General features: G+C 43.9%; 1 protein-coding gene across 4 annotated transcripts in view; it reads right to left on the bottom strand.

The window, feature by feature from the left end:
• Positions 1-25182, bottom strand: part of SNAP47 (synaptosome associated protein 47) — an 81220-nt gene that overhangs the window by 12931 nt on the left and 43107 nt on the right. For 2 of the 4 annotated variants that reach the window (XR_009700860.1, XM_061190091.1), the window contains exons 3-4: positions 24428-24552; positions 7077-7243 (exon numbers count right to left, since the gene is read on the bottom strand). Coding sequence is in view for 3 of the 4 variants with exons in the window: in XM_061190091.1 (XP_061046074.1) it covers positions 7097-7243; positions 24428-24552 (272 nt within the window). In the remaining variant the exon portion in view is untranslated. Of the gene's footprint in view, positions 1-2881; positions 7244-24427; positions 24553-25182 lie in introns of those variants that run through there. The other 2 variants (XM_061190092.1, XM_061190093.1) reach the window with 2 other exon arrangements.

The following is a 25182-nucleotide window of genomic DNA, read 5'->3' as shown; positions in this document are numbered from 1 at the left end:
AGCTGGAGGGATCAGGACAGTGAGTGTCCCAGAGGGCATCTCACCGCCTCCCCAGCTATTGCTTCAACCCCCCTCTGTGACCCTCCCGCACCAAGGCAATGTCCTACGTGAACAAGCCAATTGGTAAGAAAGGTGGTCTGAAAGTTTAGCAGGCAGCTACTGCTTCCGAAAAGAAACCAGTTTTCTATGAGATGGGCCATAAATGGGTGGGTTTGGATCTGTAAGTAACCCTGGCTCATCCAGACCACACCCACGACCTGGGACACTTTCCCTTCTCCCCACAGTCCTTCCTGTGGGTTTGCTCCTGTTGGGCAGTCAGGATCTCAGCAGCCCCCAGAGGATTGAGTGCCGACCCTGGGTGGGAGTTAGGTGTTTGTTTCCTTGCCCGTAAGAAAGGTAAACAGAGCTCCCCTCTAGGGAGCTTCTGTAAGCACTCAGAGCAAGGCCAGCACACATGAGCAGACTTGAGTGTTTGATTCACAGATGACCCACGTACTGGGCACTTGGGAATGGGATCCCTGGCCTTGCCCTCTGACCCATCCCTATCATCTTCATTCCCATGCTGTGCATCTCAATGCTGCCATCACATTAGGAAACAAACTGCCCTCTAGAGTGTCATTTCCATTGGAAAATGCAGCGCAAGGTCCAAACAACTACACCCAAGGGACTTCACAAGGCTGTGCATTCTCTGCTTGTCCTCACCTTCCATGGTGTGGGAGCCCAATGGCTGCACCCCACCTCCCACCCCTTTCCAAGGCATCTGCCCTGAGCCTCTAAAAAAGGGCCAGCCTCATTAATCTCTCAGCACCAGCTCCATGGGCCAGGCGTGGGAACAGAACAGCCACTGCTGATGGGTGGAAGCAGCCTAAGAGTGCGGAGGAAGAGGCATCCTGGGACACCTGTGAGGCCCTGACCCTCCTTCATGTACAGCTGGGTTTCTGCACCCTGCCCTTTACTCATTCTAGGAAACATGCCCTAGACCTCCCTAACCCTCCGACCTCCAGAAGGGATAGATGGGGGAAGTGAGTTGCCCATTCCCTAGCTCACACTTGCCTCCCCAGGGTGAGACAAAGGGGCAGAGGTTGTGATAGGTGATAAGAGTAAAATCCAGAGGGCTCTGAGGAACAAGTGCTGCTTCAGACCTGGTGGGAGAACATGTTGGACAGTTAGTGCGGCACCAGTGCCCCCCAGGACAGTAGCCACTCATGATGGGATGGCCTGGACATGGTTGCCTAACCATCGAGAGCCCAGGACATGAGTCAGGCCCACAGAACACAGCCTTGACCATGGTCCTGCTCATAGCTCCCCACCCCTGCAGCCTGGGTCTCCTCACCTGGACACTACATGTGGCCCCTGAATGGCTCTCCTGGGCTGGCGAGCAGCTCCTGCTGTCTCTGCATCTATGCCTTCCCCACTCTGCCCAGGCCGGTCTACTTCTCACTGAGGAAGCTGAGGGATGAGACTGAGCAGTCCTTCTGGGAAGCAGGACCACCCTAGCTGAAGGACCAACCCTGTGACTTTTCACTTTCAAAATGAATCAGGGAAAATTACCTCCTGGGCAAACCCACTGCTGTTCTAAGTTTCCAGATGGGTGCCAAAAGCTTGAGATATTACGTGGCTGTAGAAATCAGTTGCAAATGTGAAAACTGATTACAATTTTCAAGTGTTTCAAGTTTTATTCAAACCCATAGCTAATAATTAAACTGGGAGCAGTGAGAGGGGAGGGGGCTCCTCACAGGTGAGGCCAGTGGGTCTTTGGAGGCACCTGCCTGTCGTGTGGTCTCATGCCAGGGTTGATGCCCCAATCAATACAACTGTCTCCAAGAGGCCATTTCATCAAACCCAAAACCCCAACTGACTGCATATAGTTGAGTTTCCTGTGTTATTTGAAAATGTCTCAAGGACTGACTTTTGTTTCTTCCTCTCTCCTAAAATTTGTGTGTGTGCTGATTTGGGGCCTCCAGAGAAGATCACTTGTGGAAACCAGTACCTGCCATTTCCCATCTCACTCCCCTCTCTCTACTGTTCCCCGTTTCTGCCTTTAAAAGGAACAGGACTGACTTTGTGCCATCAGTGCAGGCTTTGAGGCTCTGAACAGCTGAGCACAGTCAGGAAACAAGGTGGTAGGGGTCTCCCAGCCTATGAACGGTATGTTTGCTGTGAGCATCTTTGCTGCAAGCAGTTTGGTCACACAGCTAATAGGCTGTACGGCAATTTTGCCATAAAAGATAAAGTAACTAACTCACAACAGTCTTTGAGAGCATTAATGATCGATTCTTTAGCTAATTTAGATATGGCAGCTTGTTCTCTAACGCTTTCTTTACCAAACTTATGCAATATTAGAAGTCGGAGGGAAAAGAAGAATCTAGGACCTCCTATCCCCCACAAAAATAAATGGTTATGTGATTCCTGATGAGCATAAGTTTCTTGAAAATGGTGAAACTTTTTTGCTATTTGATAGCGGAGTACATGATGTAACCAGAATTTTGGCATTTGGCACAGATCTTGCTTAGATGATTTGGTTAAATGTAAGAACTGGACATGTGATGGAACATTTAAATGTAGTCCAGATATGTACTACCAGTTATACACAAGAAATACATTGATAAGAAATAGCATCCTTCATCTGTTCATTTTACTTCCAGAAAAACCTGAAGAGACAGAAGATTTTTTTATATCGTAAAGAACTTACAACTGACATTAGATCCTGAATCCTTAATGACTGACTTTGAGAAAGCAAGTATCATCACTTCCTCTAAGTTATACCCAAATACAACTATAACCATGAATCTACACACATTTTAATTGTATTAAAATATTTTTAGTATTTTCATTTTTCCACAATAAAATCTTTTAAAGATTTTGTCATTAATTTTTCATGTTTCATTATGTCATTTTTGTCTTTTTCATTATGCCCTTTTTATCTTTTATGGCAAAGATACCCAGAACCCTCCCAGCCGCAACCCTAGACTCAGCTTTGGCCACCAGCAGCAGTGCCATGTGAAGAGCTAAGGCCATGCTTGAGTTTGGGGCTGAGGAGGGAAGTAAGTTGCCCTCCAGGACAGACAATGCTGGACAACTTTATGTGAAACCTCAAAAGGAACACACCTACCTGGGCAGGTGACTACAAAGCCCTGCAGTCTGTTCTCCTATGGCCTGCAAGCTAAGGACATGTCTGAACTTTCAAATGGTTGAACGAAGAAAATCAAAACAAGAATAACATTTCAGGACACATGACATATATGAAATTCTAATCTCACAGGTAGTTTTACTGGAACATAGCACGGCCATTTGTTCACAACAGACACCATATGGCTTGAAAGATGAAGTATTTTCTACCTGGCCCTTTATAGAAAAAGTCTGCTGACTTCTGCCCTAAACAAACAAAAGGATCAGCCATTTTTGATGAATGTCAAAGCAGTTTCATTTCAGTTCAATATTGGTCTCACAGCTGCATTACATGTGGGTCTTGTATTCTGCCCACCTTTACAGAGGGTAAAACTGAGCTCAAAGTGTTATATGTTTTAGGAAGTACAAACACCTTACGGGGTGACAACAAACTAACATAATCCCTTCATAATTCCCTCAGTCACAGGCTAAACAGCGGCAAATAGATTTTGGTACTCATGTGGGTGAGCCTGACCCCACACACAAACCCAATGTCAGTGTCAGAGGACACACTCCACATCAGGAAAGTAAAAAACAAAACAGGAGACACAATAGGCCCTTATCCAAACACCAGCGATGATGATGCCAACAGGCTCAGTGTGCCCTTCCTGCCACTCTCCAGAGGGTCTACTCAGCTGATGGGATCCACTTGGTTCTAGCCATCACGGCACTTACCACCTGGGCTGCCTGAGGATGGCAGTAGAGATCACCAGCCTACCTGTTCATCTCCTTCCCCTGGTACTGCTTCTAGGAGCATCACAATATCTGTTCCCCCTCGTGTCCTTCCCATGTCTAAAGTGTGGAGGCAGAGTCAGTGCACCATAAGTTGAGGGAGGTGGAATTAGTGCACCTGGGGTGGGGAATCAGTGTGCTGTGGGAATCAGTGCCTGGTTTTATACGGTTCCTGGCAATTTTGTTTCAGCCTTGGTGACTAACAGTTTGGCACATGGATTTTCTGCTACTGGAAGGGGTTAAGGTTAAAAAAGTTAACTCTGGGGCCAAGGTTAAAAAAAAATAGCATAAAATGGCCCTTGATGGCCTTTTTTTTTTTTTTTTTTACACTCTAAGTCTCCACATAAACAGACCATAGTCTCTATCAATTTAACTATTCATGGGAGAGAAAAGGCCTGGAGAATTATGCTCTAACAGTACAGTGTCTTCTGTACCACACACCTTCATGCCCAGAGTGTCTGCGCTTTATGCATCCCCAGGTGATGGATTAGGAGAGCGTGAGGCCCGGAGAGCTCAGGGCTTGCTCCTGGCGAGGGATCACCAACAGAGTCCTGGCCCCCTGCTTTCCAGAGGCCTGTTAGCAGCCGAGGTGTGTACGGCCCTGATGCCACATGAGTGCTGGGTGGTATCTGTTTTCAGGACAAGCAGAGGCTGGCTGGCCGCTGGAGGCTGCACTGGGAACTCTTGAGCAGTGCCCACCTGGATTCAGAATAGCATCATGAGTGGGACAGATTCGTTTTCATTTCAGCTGTTCAGGGCTCTCTAGAGCTAGTTGTAGAGAATGAGCAGGTCTGGTGGCAGTAAGTCACCTGGCCTGTGGATCTTCCCCTTCTGCTCATTAGAAACATTTGGGTAATGTATATACCCTCAGAGATTCTGACTGAGGGGCCTGGGGTCAGTGCACGCATGTGTGCGTGTGTGTTTGTATCTTCTGAGTCCCTGGCATGAGCCCAGTGTGTGGCCACGGTGAGAACCACATACTCTGCCTCAGGGGAACTCACTCTTCATGGGCTGCTGTGAGAAACTACAGTATTTGGGCACAGACTGCACACCTGCACTTGCCCTGTGCCCAGGGCACGAGCTGCCTTTCCTCCAGCATTCCTCCAAGTTCCCTAGGGATGTGATCCAGCTGCCGCTGCCACTAGGCATGAGCTCTCAATAACTGTCCTTGTTGACACATCTTCACATCTGCCGTGTCCTCCCCAACCTCCCTGTCATCAAGCACTAGAAGGGGCTGCATGGGGCTCAGACCCCCTGGAATGAGCATGAGCTCCAAGAGCTCCACCACTTGATGTGCCAGGAAAGGTCAAGAGCAACTGCTCACATGCCTGCATTAGCGTGAGAAACCTTGAAAGAACAGGTCCACTTCTCATTTTGGAGGTTAGTAAGTACAAACCAAGTAAGACAAACAGAGACTAGGAATATAATTTACCAAATTGCAAAACAGATAAGAACTGAAAGACCCTTATGAACATTACCTTCTGAAAGTGCTACTTTCCATGTCTTTTTGGAATGGGTCAGCTACGACAAGGCTGGGCATCCTTAGGTGACCCAAAATTCATACTCACTGGGAACCTCAGAATGTGACCTTATCTGGAAATGGGGTCTCTGTAGATGTCATCAAGGTAAGGATCTCAAGATAAGATGACCTTGGATTAGGATGGATCCTTATAAGAGAGAGGAGAGGGAGATTTGAGACACAGAAACACAGGAAGATGGCCACATGACAACGGAGGCAGAGATTGGGGTGATGTGGCCACAAGCTCAGGGATACATGGAGGTACCAGCAACTAGAAGTGGCAGGAATGATCCTCTCCTAGAGTCTCCAGAAGGAGCACAGCCTGCCTACACCTCGATCCTGGACTTCTGGCCTCTGGAAGTGCATTCCTATTGTTGTAAGCCTCCTGTTTGCGGTACTTTGTTGGGGCAGCCCCAGAAAACTAACACTGCATCTGTGAATTAATTCTTAAAATGATCCAGGACTTAGTATGCAAGTGGAGTGGTGCAGCAGGGCAGCACAGGGCTTGCGGGCGCCATCCCAGGAGGGGTGTAGGAAAGGTGCTTCAAAGTAACATCTCTACAAGGTCTAAATGAGCCTCTCCGTGCTAGGTTCTTTGGGATGTTATTTCAAAGCAGTCTGGAGGTGGCTTGTTGTGAGAATGGGAGGAGGTCACCCACTTCTCTACTTTCCTCTTGTCTCCCCATGAGGGGCTCTCCCAGGGACACACTAAGATACCCAAAACCAAGCAAAAAGCAGCATCAATGCATAGCTTCAAAAAATATTCTAAAGCTAGCATTTCTCTTTTGTTTCCGGGTAGAAATGGGGCAAAAAAGCAAAAATTAACACTTCTTAAAATAGGTGCAGTATGTACTATTTTCATGTTTGACTAAAAACTGAGCAGTGAAAGAATATTTCAGGTGCTTATAGGATGACCTAGAGGTATACTAGACTCAGCTTTGGTTAGAAATTACAATACAACCAGAAAGAAACTGACCTGTCCACCAAAGAAAAATGGAACAAAGTGAAGGCAGTGGGGTCTGTGCTGAGCAGCCCATGTAGGAGAGGCAGGCTCAGACCTGAATGTGATCCTGGAGAAGAGATTTTGCTGACATAGGATATGCCTGCAGTGTTCAGATAGGCAGAGAGTTAGAAATAAGTAGATTTCTTTCACAGAGACTTAAACCATCCTTTTTATGCTTATCAAGAATGGAAAAAGGATGAAAATGCAGCTAGTTGTGCCACTGGAGACCTGGGATTGTGGCCAAGCAAAGTGGTCCCTGAGTGCTGGGTGCAGCCCACCCTCAGAATGAAGAGCCGCCTCGCTGTCGTGGCCACCTCAATAGGGCTCAGCCCATGTTTGAATGCGTGTGTGCTCCTGACTCCACAAGCAGCCTGAGAGGGCCTTGGGAGGAAGCGGCTCGCTGTATTTGCAGGCAGAACTCCTCTCCTCCAGCTGCACTTTCAGCTCCCTGCAAGGGAATCCCTTGGTGGCAGCCACAATCACCCCAAGCTAAGCTGCTCACAGCCGTCAACAGCAGCCCTTCACCCTGGGGCAGCTGTGCACCTCCTGGGGCAGGGCGCTTGGAATGACTTCCTGGGGTCTTCATCTCAAAGGAAGCATGCAGGAGTTGAGAACAACGTACTCAAAGAAGTGATTCTCAACAAAAGCAGTCACCTCTATGCTTTCTTGTCCTTCTAGGTCAGTTTTTTCACTCGTCGATTATGCTTGTCAATGGTTAAGGTTGTCCGGTCCACAGCTGCAGTGATGCCATCCAAGGCCTCATCCTGTCTCTCCAGCTCTGTTTCGGCATCCAATGCGAGATCTTTTAGTTTCCTCAGGATCTGCAAGAGAAGCACAAATGATAGGAGGGGTGCCTTTTCTTATACTCTCAAAAACAGACAATATTTCTTTCCCTTATTTTTACAGTACTTAAGAAAATTTGTAAGTCAATGGGAATGATGAACACTCTGAGCACAGAGCCAGAGCTTGCAGCTCTGACCCTGGGTTTGGGTCTCAGCTCTGCCACTTTCTGGCACTGACCTTCAGCGAGGTAGAGCTGCTGGAAGATGATGTATTTGCCCTCTGGCCCTGCTCCAGGCCATAAGCAAGGAGACTGACCACACAGCCCCAGGAGATGCACTCCTGCGGCACTGCTGTTTCCAACCCACGGTTTGCTGTTTCACCAACCCTGACAGCCTTGCTGGGAACGTTACCACATCCACGTGGAATTCCTGCAAACAGTAGCGGCACAGGGCAGAACCAGGGATCTGGATCCTACAACTCAGATCTGAGTTCCAGCTCTCACCCGATCATTGTTTTCATTACCTTTCTGCATCCAAGTGCCTAACTGCAGACTGAAGCTGGAAAAACAAAATTTAAGAAGGCAAAACACTTTTTTGTCTATATGTTTGAAATATTTCACATACAAATACAAAAGGCAGAACAAAACACAGCACAAATAACCCAAGGCGATGAAGCAGTTACACGACCTAACCCCGTGGGCCTACTGAGAAAAACTGGGAGACGGCGGGGTTCTGTGGAGAGGCGAAAAAGATATCTGTGGGCGCAGACACGTGGAGGACACTCAGAAATACCATAAACACACAGTGATGCCACAGGGGAGGATGGCGCCCACAGCGTGGAGGGCTGCTCCAGCATGGCTAGACCAAGGGAGCCGACCAGGCTCGATGGCAGCCCCTCGTCCCCATTTCTGTGACTCATGTCATACTTCATATAGTTTCGTAAACTAGTTAAGAGCAGCATTGTATTACAATTCTATTGGGACTAGTTGCATTGTGAAATGTACTTTAATTACATACTTACTGAACCTGGGTTTAAAAATTTAATATCCCCAAGCCGACACAAAAAGAAATGATTTTAAGAGAAATCTTAATGACCAACTACTTGCAATAAATGTTAATACCTCTCCTCTTTTAGGGAAAGTTTCAGATCATTGGTTAGGTCAAGAAAAAGGAACTGCAGAATCTGAATTATTAAGATGAGCCTGTGGTGCCCTGCTTACTAACTCCCAGTGGATTAACCTGCCTACAGATCCATTCAAAGTCCTTTATCACACAGGGATGGATATTACTAGTGAACAGCCTGGGTGACCACCTCAGAGGACCCCAAGTGCAATCTATTGATAATATATCATACTCCACACTGAAATCCCGCCCCCTACCCCCAGAGGTCCCACCAGGTGACACAGGCAAGAAAGCTCTAGGTTCCACAGGTGGCCTGGGACAATCCTGAGCAGTGCTACTGCTGGGAAAGGAGGTCACACCTCAAGGAGAGTAAACTGTACCTGTGTGGTGTCTCAGAAGGCATAATAGTACCCATGAGGTCAAATGGAAGCAGCTCTGTGCTTAGAATCAAAAGGAATGCCTGACCACCTGGCCCAGCACCCACTGCCTGGGAGAACTGCTTCATCTGATTAACAAGAAACAGAATAAAGGCAGGGAGATGGCCAGGAGGATAATAAGATCAACTCCTGCCCTGAGAATGGTGAGGCTCAAATGAGATCACAAATGTGAACAAGCTGTGAAAACCATAAAGTGCTATGTAACGTGCCGCCGCCAAGTCTTAGAATGCTCAGACTGAAGGAGCCCAGCAAAGCACCCCCACTTTTGGAGGGGCATGTGGAGATGAGGCGAGCTGGGGTCATCTGCAGTCATCTGCAGTCATCCTCAAGTTAGTGACAGAGGTGGGATTCACCCCCACATCTCTCTTCGAATAAAGCATCATCGCTGGGATCTTCGTCATGAGAAAGAGGAATAAATCCAGATCCAAGTTAGCCGTCTCAGACACCACCTTTCTGCACCTTCTGGGAGCTGGTGGAAACTCCATCAGTTGAGTCACTTGAAAAACTGGACGGAGCTCTGGAAAGTACACTGTGGGGTCAGTCAGCTCTGGAGGGGATGGGCTGGATGACCTAATACAGGAGGTCTTTTCCATCTCTCATTTCTATGATCTCATATGGCTGAGGCCCAGAAAGCATAATAAAAAAGTCACCACTCATCACTATGTTAGGCAGGTCCTTCCATGCTGTTCTCTCTGGTCAACTATTCCTTCCTCATTACCTCCATTTTAGTGTGATAATAAGGCCGTTCTACCAGGAACTTGCACAAAATGTCCCCTTTGTCACACACCTGCATCCGATTTGACACCCTCGAGGAGGTCTCTCTCCTACGTTGAGTGATCAGCCCGCACAGACCTTGCGGCTCTCTTTGCTACCTCTACATCCTTGTCAATCACATCAAAATGTGGTCAAGTTTATTTTCAATTGAACTGTCTTTCAGGACCACCAGATTCTGAACTGTAAACAATCACTGTTTGCACGTGTGCTGATGGCAGGAGATGGGCTTTCAGCAAGGCAGCCACGTATTCCCTTTAGTGCATACAGATAGTCAACTGTCCTGTTCTGTTCCGATAATAACTGTGCACATAGAAAACCAGGAAACAGAACTTAGAGGAGAAAATAAAATTCCTCCAGAATCCAAATGCAAATTACTGCCTATCAGATAAGCACTGCTGATAATATTGTGTGGCCTTTTCATCTTGCTTTCTCATCCCAACATCCGTACACTCTCAGAGAAAAGGAAAACTGGGGATTAAAGTATATATATATACACGGTTTTGTTTTCTGTTTCCTCATCCCCCAGTTATCCTAAATAAGGATAGGAGTTATGAGACCCCTGCAATGTGCCCTAACTATTCCCTGTTAATCCTCGATCTAACTCTGTTTCACAGATGAGGTTGAGAAGGGTGGGCGACTTGCTCAAGCTCTTGGGGTCCAGCTCCCAGTGCGGCCCTGACATGACCGATGCGTGGACAATAGATGTCATGGCCATGACTCAGAGGTCACATCACTGAGACACTGAAAGAAATTGCATAAGACCCTTAAAAAATGGCAAAAGGGCTCCTACCAGGGATAGGCAGTCCATTCACACACCCCAGAACCTGTGCCAGCTCTTAGAGCCCTGAGCAACTGTGGCAAGATGTCCAGTTAGGGGAGAGCCATAACTGTAATTTCAAATTTTCTAATAAAAAGTAAATAGTATAACTAATTTTAATAATATATTTTATTTAAACCAATCAACCCAAAACATTATCATTTCAACATGAAGTCAATATAAACAATTATTAATGAAATATTTTATATTCTTTTTTTATATGAAGTCCTAGCAAGCTAGTATGAACTTGGACCAACTGCTTTTTTTAATAAATTTATTTATTTTATTTATTTATTTTTGGCTGTGTTGGGTCTTCGTTGCTGCACACGGGCTTTCTCTAGTTATGGCAAGCGGGGGCTACTCTTCGTTGTGGTGCGCGGGCTTCTCACTGTGGCCACTTCTCTCGTTGCAGAGCACAGGTTCTAGGCGCGTGGGCTTCAGTAGTTGTGGCAGGCAGGCTCAGTAGTTGTGGCTCGCGGGCTCTAGAGTGCAGGCTCAGTAGTTGTGGTGCATGGGCTTAGTTGCTCCGCGGCATGTGGGATCCTCCCGGACCAGGGCTCGAACCTGTGTCCCCTGCATTAGCAGGCAGATTCTTAACCACTATGCCACCAGGGAAGTCACGGACCAACTGCTTTTTAAGTGCTCAGTAGCCACATGTAGCCAGTGGTTACTGTGCCAGGTAGCACAGGACCACATCACCACATGATAGCACTTCCACCAAGGGCCACTTTGTGTGACTGACCTTATGTGTCCTACGTTTCCATGGCCATCTTTCTCTAGAGGATGAATCAACTGCCTCTTTCCAAAATGAAACAGTGGCAAAAGCAAGAACACCTACATTCCTGAGTCTACACTTAATAAGCACAGTAATAAAAGGCACATACAACTTATTTTGTAAGAACTGCTGACATGCCTACAAAAGTTGAGCATTTTACTGAGTGTACAGTCCAAATAAAGGCTGGTTCCTGTTGAATTTCATTTGGAAAAAGCTTCACTGAGATGATGGCCTTAAAAATAGCACCCATTCTATGCAGCCTGTTGAGACCCTTGGTTGGTCTGCCAAAACTGCACTTGAAATTAATTAATACCACAAAAATATAAGCAAGATCTTTACAGCTACTAAGTCTGCAAAGAAAATTACTGAGTAAACTTTCAAACTACTAGTACCTCTGGAATATTGGTCCAGTGTCTTTTTCCTTTAAGAAAGGGACTGAAGTAATTAAATGGCATCGTGTGCATTCCATATAACATGGGATGGAAAGAATGGAGAATATGAAGTCTGGCCAAACCTTAAAAACAGTTGTTACTTCTGCGGCCCAGGATGACAAGCTGTCTAGTCATCAATGTATGATGTTGCCAGCCTCTGGAATATCAACTGGCTTCTCAGATGAGCCTTCGCTGGGCTCTGAGTCAAAGACCAGGGTCAAAATGGACTTTTCCCCAAGTTTCTGCTCCACTAATAAATAAACCCAGCAGCCAGCCATCTTTCCAGCCACACCTGTACCTACACAGAAATCACCTGATTAATAGTACATTGAGTTTTAGGAGAAACTAACTCCAAAGAAATATATAATGCACATAACCACAAGTTAAGACATAAAAACATACATGCCAATACCTCTGGGAGCAGCATCTTGGGAAAAAACCCACAGAAACACTCAGTGCTCGTCAGCTCAGGGGTCACAGGCGCTCAACAAAGCCAGAGCAGGAGGCTTGGTTCCCCACAGGCAGGATGCTGGGCTCACTCACTAGCGTCAGTAACCGGCAAGGGGGATAGCCGAGATGACTCAGGCAGGAAGTGGGAGGCACCACATGGTCCCCAGGACAGAGCAGAAGTTACTGTCCTCTCTGGAAGAGGAAGACCTTCTGCTTTGGTCACATGCTACAGTGACCTCCATCTCTGCAATACCACAGACCTCAGAAAGGCAGCACAGACACCGTCTGGGTTGATGTAAGAGCTGATATGGAGACATTTTAGCCTTCCAACCATTTCCATTTTGTTTATAAAAACAGAAAATAAATTATGGAAAAATAGCTCATCCAGTAGAGGAGGTTCACTTACCAAAATAGATGTATTTAACTGTATGCCTCATGCCGGCTATCAAGGTGTGAAAGTCTGGGAATCAGAGGCCCCAAGCTCTGCTGTAAGCTCTGCCTCCAAGGGGGTCCTGAAACAACCAGGCTTGTGCTTTCACTGTGTAAGGACATGGTACATACAAGTACGGGCCTTAATATTTCTAAAATGTCTACAATATGCTAGTTGTTGCCTCAACTTATAGTCTGAAAAAAAACGTTTTGCTCTACCTCATGATAGAACTCCAGGATTTAGAGTATTAGTATATTAATATTAACCACCTAACGTGAGTTAGTATTAGCTAGACTGTTTGCCTTGATCTTGTTATTAAACTGACCCACTGAAAAACTGAATTTTCTTGCAGTGAGAAACTAGCAACCATTTAAGAATAGAGCTGGGATAAATCAAGCTGTCTGCAATTCTACCAGTTGGGGCTATTAACATGCTGTAGAGAAGGTAAAGAGGGAAAAATTGGCTCCCTCTCAGCCAAAGCTCTGGAGGCTGTAAAGAATATTCTAGGCTACAATCTGTCACATTCAGCACTCACAGACCACCCCCGCATCCCACCCTGTCCTCTCTGCTGCATTCCTTGAGGACCTGAGGATGCTCTGTGGATGAACAGGGGCAGCACAGGGTTCTCTTTTAAGGAGCTCCCCCACCACGGTGCTCCCTTCCTCACGACCCCCTCTCAGTGCAGAGGGTGGAGGAGTTGAGCACAAACCTGCCTTAGGCACCATGGCTATGTCTGTACAGCAAGACTCTGAGAGCTGAGTCTTCAGGGATCTATTAGCCCTCAGCTGAAGTCTGCTGACTGGTCTCCAGTTACAAATGGCCCCAATAGCCCACAGCAAAGATGGCCCCTCTAACTCAAGGTCTGGGCAGGGAAAACACCTCCCAGGACTAGAGGGGGGTCCTGGGAGCCAAGCCGCTATCAGACCATAAATTGAGCTTCCCATGATGAGAACCACATTTTTAAGAGAGCAATGGAATCCCTACCAAGTGAAATGCTCAATAAACTGAAGGTTCATCTTACATGCAGAAGTAAATGCCTCAGCAGGGACATTCTCAGAATATGAAACAAACAGAAAATGCATTAAGTTTGGGGCTCTTCAGAGTTGACTGGGTCAAAGACAGTTGGGGCCCCACTGATACATTTATTTAGAACTCAATATGTGCCAGAATTCTGCTCCATATGGTACAGGCCTCATTCTCACTTCAAACCCATGCAAGCCTCAAGGCAGGACCCTGTTGTGTAAAAAGTGATAGTAGTACTTTTTCAGGGAAATGTGAAGCCTGCTGAAGGCCACATGGCTAACATGGCAAAGGTACTTATTGGCTACCAGAAACCATGTTTCCAACAATCAGTCCCCACCCCTATGCCACAGATGGGATGGACAGACATATGCTGCCCAAGGCCACGCAGCCTCCTCAACACTGTGTTCATGCATTCAGTCCAATTTCACATTTAAAAACTGCACAAAACCAACTTCCCAGCCTGAACCAAAAACCATCTAATACTTAACTATTTTTAAAAGTTAATAAAAAGATGTTGGTAATGGATAAGACACCCAGATAGAAGATCAATAAGGAAACAGAAGACTTGAACAACACTACAGACCAACTGCACCCAACAGACATACACGAAATACTCCATCCGAATCAGCAGAACCCACATTCTTCTCAAGTGCACACAGAACATCCTCCAGGACAGACCACATGGTAGGCCTCAAAATAAACCTCAAACTTAAGATTGAAGTAATAGCAAGTACCTTCACAGTGAAATGAAACTGGAAATCTGGACAACTAAAAAAGTCACAAGTACGTAGAAATCAAACAACACACTCTTAAACAACCAGTGGGTCAAAGAGGGAAATTAGTAAATTCTTTGAGACAAATGAAAACAAAACCACAACATACTAAAATACTAGCAAACTGAATCCAAGTAGGATTTATCTCAGAATACAAGGGTGGTTCACCCTTAGAAAATCAATTAATGCAATATACCACATTATTAGAACAAAGAGAAAAAAAACACAATCAACTCAATTGATGGAGAAATGGCAACGACAAACCCAACATCCTTTCACGATAAAAACTCAGAAAACTAGGACTAGAAGAGAACTTCTTCAACATGATAAAAGGCACCTAACCTATCTTTCTGAAACTATTCCAAAAAACTGCAGAGGAAGGAATACTCCGAAACTAATTCTGTGAGGCCACCATCACCCTGATACCAAAACCAGACAAAGATACCACAAAAGAAAATTACAGACCAATATCACTAATGAACATAGATGCAAAACTCCTCAACAAAATACTAGCAAACTGAACCCAACAATACATTAAAAGGATCATGCACCATGATCAAGTGGAATTTATCCCAGGGATGCAAGGATTTTTCACTGCCTCAAATCAATCAGTGTGATACACCACATCAACAAATTGAAGAATAAAAACCATATGATCATCTCAATAGATGCAGAAAAAGTTTTTGACAAAATTCAACACGCATTCATGATAAAACTCTCCAGAAAGTGGGCATAGAGGGAACAAACCTCAACATAATAAAGGCTATATATGACAAACCTACAGCTAACATCATACACAACAGTGAAAAGCTGAAAGCATTTTCTCTAAGATCAGGAAAAAGACAAAGATGTCCACTCTCGCCACTCTTATTGAACATAGTTTTGCAAGTCCTAGCCACGGCAATCAAAGAAGAAAAAGAAATAGAAGGAATCCAAATTAGAAAAGAAGAAGTAAAACTGTCACTGTTTGCAGATGAGATAATACTATACATAACAAATCCTAAACAGCTACCAGAAAACTACTAGTGCTCATCAATGAATTTGGTAAAGTTTCAGGTTACAAAATTAATACACAGAAATCTCGCGCATTCCTATACACTAACAATGAAAGATCAGAAAGAGAAATTAAGGAAACAATCCCATTTATCATCGCATCAAAAAGAATAAAATACCTAGGAATAAACCTACCTAAGGAGACAAAAGACCTGTACTCTGAAAACTACACGACACTGATGAAAGAAATCAAAGATGATACAAACAGAAAGATATACCATGTTCTTGGATTGGAAGAATCAATATTGTCAAAATGACTATACTACCCCAGGCAACCTGCAGATTCAATGCAATCCCTATCAAATTACCGATGGCATTTTTCACAGAAGTAGAACAAAATATTTTACAATTTGTATGGAAACACAAAAGACCTCGAAAAGCCAAAGCAATCCTGAGAAAGAAAAATGGAGCTGGAGGAATCAGGCTCCCTGACTTCAGGCTATACTACAAAGCTACAGTCATCAAAACAGTATGGTACTGGCACAAAAAGAGAAATATAGACCGATGTGTGAACAGGATAGAAAACCCAGAAATAAACCCACGCAGCTATGGTCAATTAATCTATGACAAAGGAAGCAAGACTCTACAATGGAGAGAAGAGAGTCTCTTCAGTAGATGGTGCTGGGAAAACTGATCAGCTACATGTGAAATTAGAAGATTATTTAACATCATACACAAAAATAAACTCAGAAAACATAGGCAGAATACTCTTTGACATAAATCGCAGCAATATCTTTTTTGAGCCGTCTCCTAGAATAATGGGAAAAAAAACAAAAATAAACAAATGGGACCTAATGAAACTCAAAAGTTTTTGCACAACAAAGGAAACCACAGACAAAACGAAAAAACCCACAGAATGGGAGAAAATATTTGCAAACAATGTGACTGACAAGGAATTAGTCTCCAAAATTTACAAACAGTTCATGTGGCTCAATATCAAAAAAAAACAAACAACCCAATCCAAAAATGGACGGAAGACCTAAATAGGCATTTCCCAAAGAAGACATACAGATGGCCAAGAGGCACATGAAAAGATGCTCAACGTCGCTAATTATTAGAGAAATGTAAATCAAAACTACAGTGAGGTATCACCTCACACCAGTCAGAATGGCCATCATCAAAAAATCTACAAACAATAAATGCTGGAGAGTGTGTGGAGAAAAGGGAACCCTCCTACACTGTTAATGGGAACGTAAACTGCTACAACCACTATGGAGAACAGTATGGAGGTTCCTTAAAAAACTAAAAATAGAGCTACCATATGATCCAGCAATCTCACTCCTGGGCATATATATCCGGAGAAAACCATAATTTGAAAAGACACACGCACCCCATTCACTGCAGAACTATTTACAATAGCCAGGACATGGAAGCAACCTAAATGTCCATCGACAGAGGAATGGATAAAGAAGATGTGGTACAATGAAATGAAATATTACTATGAAATAATACAATGAAATATTAGTCAGCCATTGAAAAGAATGAAATAATGCCATTTGCAGCTACATGGATGAACCTGGAGATTATCATACTAAGTGAAGTAAGTCAGACAGAGAAGGACAAATATCATACGATATCGCTTATATGCAGAACCCCCCCACCCCAAAATGATAAAATGAACTTATTTACAAAACAGAAACAGACTCACAGACTTAGAGAATGAACTTATAGTTACCAGAGGGGAAGGGTGGGAGGGAGGGAAAGATTGGGAGTTTGGGATTGACATGTACACACTACTATATTTAAAATAGATAACCAACAAACCCCTACTATATAGCACAGGGAACTCTGCTCAATATTCTGTAATAACCTAAATGGGAAAAGAATTTGAAAAAGAATAGATCCATGTATATGTATAACTGAATCACTTTGCTGTATACCTGAGACTAACACAACATTGTTAATCAACTATGCTCCAATATAAAATAAAAATTAAAAAAAAAAGAAAATAGTAGACATGACTTGAATATATGATAGACAGATGGGAATCATAATGAAATGTAAATGGAATACAACGGAGCAGATAAATGAAATGTTGAAAACATTTGTAATGATTAGAAATAGAAAAGCCTGTAATAAAATAAAAACTTAAAACACTTAAAAAAAAAATGGACTTACGAAAAATTCAGCTAATAGGATACTCAATGGGGAAAGACTGAAAGCCCTCCCCACCTAAGATCAGGAAAAGACAAGAATGCCTACTTTCACCACTGCTACACAGTACTGCTATGCACTGGAAGTCCTAGACAGAGCAAGTAGGCAAGAAAAAGAAATAAATGGTATCCAAACTGGAAAAGAAGAAGTAAAACTATCTCTATTTTCATATGACATGACCCTATATATATAGAATACCCCAAAGAATCCACAAGAAAACTAGAAGAACTAATTAACAAATTTAGCAAAGTTACGGGATACAAGAGCAAGACACAAAAATCAGTTGTGTTTCTATACAGCAGCAATGAAGAATCAGAAAAAGAAATTAAGAAAATAATCCCATTTATAATAGCACCCAAAAGAATAAAATACCTAGGGAAAAAAAAACATGCAGGTGAAAGACTAAAAATTATAAAATCATGCTGAAATAAAGACTACCGAAATAAATAAAAGACATCCTGTGTTCCTGGACTGGAAGACAATATTGGCAAGAGGGCAGTACTCCTCAAAGTGATATACAGATTCAATGTAATCCCTATCAAATTTCCAACAGCCCCCCTACTCGGAAATGGAAAAGCTAATCCTCAAATTCATACAGAATTGCAAGGGGCCCTGAATAGTCAAAACAAGTTGAAAAAGAAGAATGAAATTAAACTCACACTTCCCAATTTTCAACCTTACCCAAAGTTATAGTAATAAAAACAGCTTGGTACTGGCATAAGAATAGACTAATGGAATAGAATAAAGAGTCCTCAGATCAACAGATCTTTGACAAGGGTGCCAAGTCTACTCAATGGAGAAAGGATAGTCTGTTCAACAAGTGGTGCTGGGACAACTAGACAGCCACATGCAAAAGAATGAAGTTGAACCCTTACCTCCAACCCTTACCTCCTTATCTATTCTATTTGATAGTTAGAATAATTTTAAAATTTTCAAAAAAGAAAATAAATGTTGGCAGGGATGTGGAAAAACTGGAATCCTCATACATTGCTGGTGAGAGTGTAAAATGGTGTAGCTGCTAAGGAGATAATTTGGCAGCTCATCAAAAAGTTAAACATAGAATTATCCTATAACCAAGCAATTCTACTCTTAGGTGTATGTCCAAAAGAACTGAAAGGTGGAAATAATTCAAGTGTCCATCAGTGATGAATGGATAAACCAAGTATGTTTTAACCATACAACAGAATATTATTCACCTATAAAAAGGAAAGAAGTACCAATTCATGCTACAAGATGGATCAGCCTTGAAAACATTATGCTAAGTGAAAAAAGCCAGATGCAAAAGGATTACACTTATAGGAGGTTCCCAGAATAGGCAAATTCATAGAGACAGAGAGAAGATTAGAGGTTACCAGGGACTGGGGGGAGGCGAAATGTGGAGTTACTGCTTCATGGTAACAGAGTTTCTGTTGGGGTGATAAAAGAGCTTTGGAAATAAAATAGATAGCGGTGATGGTTGCACAATATTTTGAATGTAATTAATGATATTAAATTATACACTTAAAATAGTTAAAATGGCAAGATTTTATTCTATATATTTTACCACAATAAAAAACATGGTTATAATATATGTAACCTTCCATAGCCAGGCACTCAATAACAATATAATCAAACACTTGATTTTAAGACTTGAGGTTCATTTAAAAGCTGACCAAGAGCACAGGAAAATGTTCCAAAGGGGGAACAAGTCATCCTCCCAGTCTAAATGACTGAGCATCTGTTTCTTGCTCCTTGGCATTCTACCTTCTGCACAGCCAAGCAGCTGCTCTAGAATTTGTTCACTGAGATGGTGGTACATTCTGGAATCCTGTCCTTGGCACAATATCTTAGAGTTCCTTATCTGGCAGCTTCCTCCCCGTCCACAGTTCCCAGGGGCAGTGGAAGGGACAGAATACATCCCTAAGATTCATCTGCATGGGCATTTGGACCCAAAGGGCAGATGCCACCTCCATGCAGCTCAGGTTTACACCATGGCCTCTATGTGAGGGAGGCCCGGTGTGCCCACATAGCCTTCTCTGTCAACTGCAGAGGACACACAGCCACACGCTTTGACAGGTCCTCCCACTCCGAACAACCACTGCCACAGACAACATGGGCCTCTGCTAGAGTGGTGACCACATCCAACATAATGGGAGCTCTGAAGGCTGCTGTGGAGAAGAGCTGGTTGTCCCAGGCAATTACAGAAGGCAGCAGTGGGAGGCACATGAAACCACAGCAGGCAGGGCTGGGCTAGCGGTGGGGGCACCGCGTGTCTGTCTCCTGTCTGTCAAAGTAATGCTCATCGTTACCAGTGACCTAGTTAACCAACAGAGCAGACAGGAAAACCATGAACGAATATTTAAAAGTAAGGCGTGACATTTTTCTGTAACTCAGCTTTCATTTCATTGCGGTGGATTCTACATTAGACGGTAGATACTGGAATACTCTACGAGTCAGTGCCCTTTTCAGAGGTGGAGACTGAGGCCAGGGAAGCAAACCAGCCTTCCCAGGACTACAGATCTGACAGGGAGGGCTGGGACCAGTGCCAGGATGCCAGGTTCCTAGGCCAGGGCTCATCCTAGGACATATGACCTCTTATTGAAATGTCCACTGTGTGTGGACATCACAAGTTACTAGGTATGTTTTCCTGGTTACCAAGGCTCTTCTTATGGTTTAACGTTTAGAAATGACATAGGATATGATGTCAGAAACATTTATTAATAATTCACAATTAGAGTAACACATATTTAAATAAACGGCCTAGTTCATTGCTAATATCCAGGCTGGTATCAAAGCCACAAATAAAAACACTAACCATCTAACTGTGCCCCATAATTAACGAATGAAATGATACAGTCCGAAAAAGATTCAGAAGGCAGCAGAGGACAATAGGAGAACCTGAGGAGAACGGGTAAAAATCTGAAATTATCTCATGACTCCTTGCTTAAAAATCTTCAATGATTCCAAACTGCTTACAGGACAAAACCCAGACTAAATGAAGGTACTGATAAGAAAGTGGACATGTCCAGCTCTCTGTCCCCAGACCCCTCTACAGAGCCCACTCCAACAAAGGTATCTGCACACCGTCCCAGCACTGTTCGGTGGTCCTATAGCTGGAGTGCATTGCCCTTGCCTTTCTACTTTTGAGGGCCCACCAGTTTAGCCATCCCCTCCTTCCTAAGAAGTATCAGTTCTGGAATCTGCATTCCTGAAGTGTGGTCTAGTCCATTGCCACAACTGATGAGAAGCATCATGGATATCACCCCTTGCTCATTATCTCATGACTTTGTCCTGACAATTATCCAAGGAAACCCAGATCTGTTGTCTTCTCCAAATAACTCACTGAAGCCACGGCTAAATAATTCACTGATTCAGACATTTAGTTTAGGCTGAAGAACACTTGTTAAACACAATTCTTTTACATAGATTAGGTATGCAAGAAATGACAGATTTTTTTTTTTTTTCCTGACTAGGAGAGGAGACAGATGAATTGGGACAAATTTAAATAACTGGGAACAAAGTACAGGGGAAAAGACCAGAATGGTGGAGTTACAGAAGATGAAATGTATTCTATAATTTCTAAAAAAAGAAAATAAGATTATTTTATAATAAACTATAATGGAAAAGAACGTGAAATGAATATATATATTTGTTAAAAAAAAAAAGAAAAGAAAAGAAGGACATTAATTTCTTAAGATAGTTTCACAGCAAGTAGAGAACCACAGCATCCTTTCCGGCCTAGAATTATTTCAGGAAAGATCCAGTGAATTGCCAGTGCAGATACATGTGGAACTTGGCTCTGCTAAGCAACACAGAGACAAAAGCCCTGGGCCTCACTCATCTCCCCAGCACAGGCATCCGCAGGGCTGCCTTTTCAATAAACTCTTCTCCTCACGCCAGCTGACTAGCTAGGTTCTCCAGTAAACGAACTTTCTGACTGAACTGAATTAATCACCTCAGTTTTTAATTTTTGTGTTTTGCATTTATTGTTTATAAAGATACCACATACAGTAGGCAGACTAAATGCCGAATATAATCAAACAGAAAGTTCAAAACTATGACCTAAAAACTTGCCATGAATCCACACTCTGTGCATCCCTCTTTATTGGAAATGATGAGAACATCCAATGCAAGTCTTCCTTCACTGCTGTTCCCAGTGCCAGGGCTGTTGCAGAGCCTGATAAACCATGAGACCAGACCTGGGTCAGCTTTTCATTCTGATTCCTTCTTGGTGAAAGAGGGAGGCAGGATGAAAAAACACCAAACACAGGACAAGACAGAGAAGTGGAGATTAAGAAGTTATGAAGAAACTTTATGTAAAACTGCAATGTCCTCAGGACAGAGCCACGCTGCTTTTTGTTTTATCACTTCCAAATGTTGTATCAAATATATGGTAGCCACAGACTTAGTAACGAAAGAGCAGGAGTTCTGAGGCAGGAAAGGTTAGCACATCAGACATTGGAAATGATTTGAGGGACTCTGCCAAACCCATCTGAGGGACTCTGATTCCTCTCCCAGCCTCCTCCACCACGTGCCCTCCCACAGTGGATGGTGGACGGCCACAGCTACGCAGCAGATGGGGCCTAACCGCAGCCCACATGCCCGCTCCAGGGGCCCAGCACAGAGGGAGCTGGCACACTGCACTAAGCACGGCTGCTCCCTGAGGAAATCATGGCAAATCTTCTCTCTAGCACCCCAACTGCAGTTTAAGTCACCAAAACCCATTTCCACGTAATGACTTTAATAGCATCTGCAACAGAAACCACAGATGAATGGAGGGAGATTTTCTTGCATTTTCATTTTCCCCAGAAATTTAACTCATTCCTACCTATGCTTGAGCTTCAACTACACAGTTCAGAATTCTTCTCTAAATATGAAACATGTGTTTTACCTCAAAAGGACAACCTCTTATGAAATTAGGTTCTCCCTGCAGGGAAGGAGAATGAGGCAGCTAACTAGCACAAAGCCCTGCCCCTCCTGTGGGTGGGTCTTCCCAGCCTAACTGCTCAGGGATCACCATGTCCTCTGCCCCGAAGCCAGCATCCTGATTCATGACCATGGCATCTGCTGTTCCCAGCATGGACGCCACAGGGCTCACTAAGACTTGTTGATGACAGTCAGGACCAACCACATAAAAAACACACTTTCATGGGAAAGAACGGTGACCTCAGTGGTCACTGAGGAATCTTATTCTACTCACAGCTGTTGGTGCACTCATCCTGACCTCTCCCATTCTATCACAGCTTTTAGGGGAAGGGCACACTGTATATACATGGTAGTAGAGATTGGTTATTTGAAATTGCAAGGGCCCTCTCAAACTACATGGCCACCACTAGAATTAACAGATAAAATTCCTACATCTCCCATGAAAAGCCCATGTTCTTGCTTCAGCCTCAACACAACTGTGGGACACAGAAGAGCTCATCTCAGCCACAGACACCTTCATTGGAGGGTGGGAGAGGAGGGTCTCAGATCCTACCAGCCTAAGGCCTATATGCACTCTTACCCACTTTCATGAGAACAGGTTAAGTTTGCCTCTATAGTATGAGGGTTTCTCAAGCCCCAAGGCACACAAGATCTGCAGTGTTCTGGAGTCACTAAGCCTATCAAAAGAAGTGATTAGTAACCTGCAGAATTTGCTAGTTGCAGCTAGAAAGCGGCATGTCTCCGTGTCATTACTAAAAGTGATTAAAAGTTAGATCAGAAGGAAAAAGTGACAAATCATGTATATTTAAAATATCCCATAGCAAAAGATGAACACTTTTTTCCCAAAATGGAAAAGGCTGAGCTTAAAAGAGTCTATGCCTATGTAGACACATAGAATAAAATTATTTAAAAACAGGTTTAAAAGACATACAGTCTCTTGTATGCCTTGATGTAAGTGTGGGTTGCCACCAATGAAACAGTCTCTCCAAAATGGAGCCTGAATCTGATGGAGCCTCCAGAGCTACAAACCGACCTACAGGAGTACCAGGGCAGAGAGCAGGCAGTTCACCACCTGCTGGGAGCTGGGGAAACCAAGTCAGGAAGATGCAAGCTGCAAAATCTTGACAGAGGAACAATTTAGTTTTTTCATCAAATAAACTGCAAAGGAAAAAGACAAGATGACAGAGGAAAGAAAGCTATGCATTAAAGGCACTTCACTAAATGCAACACACGGGCCGGCCTCATGAGGATCCTGATCTGAATAAACATACAACACATTTTCCTAAATGAGGTAACTAGGGAAATTTGAGCACTGGCTTGATGTCTGATGATACCAAGGAATTTACTTTTTACTTTTTTAAGGTGAGTATGGTATTGTGCTGATTTTTTAAAACGGTTCTTATCTTTTAAAGTTACATACTGAAATATTTATGAATGAAATGATATAACATCTAAATATTTGTTACATAATTATTAAAAAAGGAAAAAGAAAAGGCCACTGTGTTGTCCAGCATTAACATAGGAAGATAAGCTGCAAGTATTTCTATCAAATATTGTTTAAATTTCAACTTCCTGGACAAAAAGTGGCAAGCCTCCGCAAGAACCTATGTTGAGCACTTGAGAGCAAGCGCCCTCAACTGTACATGCCCAGATAGTGCACACACAGATGGCACACACATACAGGTGCTGCACACGTGTGCACACAGTACACACACCACACATGCATACATGTACGTGTACAGAGCCCACATGGACACACACATCGTGCACATACACAGCCTACGTGTGCATCTGAGCCCACATGTACAGACATACACACACGTACAACAGGCACAGGCAGCTGCCAAGACCACTGTGTGTGCACAGGAATGCTATGTGTGTCTGCATGCCACAAAACGCAAGGACTCAGAATGGGCACCGCCCTTCCTCAAGCTATAGGGAGCTGAGCAAATCAGGTGGATGTTCCAGCATTTCCGTGTAGGTGACAGGCAAGCATAAATCAGTGGAGAGTTGTTTTTAGGCAAGAAAGAGAAGTGAGTTGCCTGCAGGGGAGGACATGACACTACGAATGCACGTTACCTGTCTCAGTTCCTGGCTGTCCCCCTCGGAAATTAACGGTTCGCTCGTCTGTAGCTGAAGTGGCCTCCCTTCCTGGCTCCCTGAGGAGGGCTCACAGTGCATGGCACGGTCCATCAGCCCAGATGCTGAAACGGAAAGTCAAACAGGGTGGCATCTTCTAGAAGGTGTGAACAACGCAAGGGCATTCAGAACTTTACAAAAAGTGGTGTTTAAGACCGTCAGAGCTCTTTGGGTTGACGAAGTGTTTTCCCAGGCATCTACTGGTTTAGAGCTTCTGTGTTTGCGGGAGCGGTGAGTCCACCTTTCTGAACCTCTGCTGAGCTGACTGAATGTGGGACCTGCCTGAGCCTTGCCTTCTACCCCAATCCAGGGCTGCTTCCTTACCCAACACTGATCAGAGTGTGCAACACTGTAAATACTCAGGATCTAGTTCTATAACTGGCTTTTAGAAGAAAGATGCTTTATACAGGAGTGATTTTTTTTTTTTGAGAGGACAATAGATTGGAGTATGAAACATAATACTTGTTGAGCCCTGGTGAAATGTACATGAAATACACTACTAGGAACTGCATTACCATCTGATTACCTCACAAAACACTGTGGTTCTAGAGAGCACATGAAATGGTCAGCTAGTCAGGTCAAGCAAAGTTGAATGTGGAGCTGTGCTGAGGTAGGGGTGAGCCAGACTGCTGCACGTGGCAAGGCATTGCTCAGGGGTGTTTCCACTCACACATCTATGCCTGAGTAGTCTCGCT

This window comes from Eubalaena glacialis, chromosome 4 (genome assembly GCF_028564815.1).
Source record: "Eubalaena glacialis isolate mEubGla1 chromosome 4, mEubGla1.1.hap2.+ XY, whole genome shotgun sequence".
Taxonomy (NCBI): Eukaryota; Metazoa; Chordata; class Mammalia; order Artiodactyla; family Balaenidae; genus Eubalaena; species Eubalaena glacialis.
Note: the sequence above shows the minus strand (reverse complement) of the source record. Positions and strands in the feature narration are given on the sequence as shown.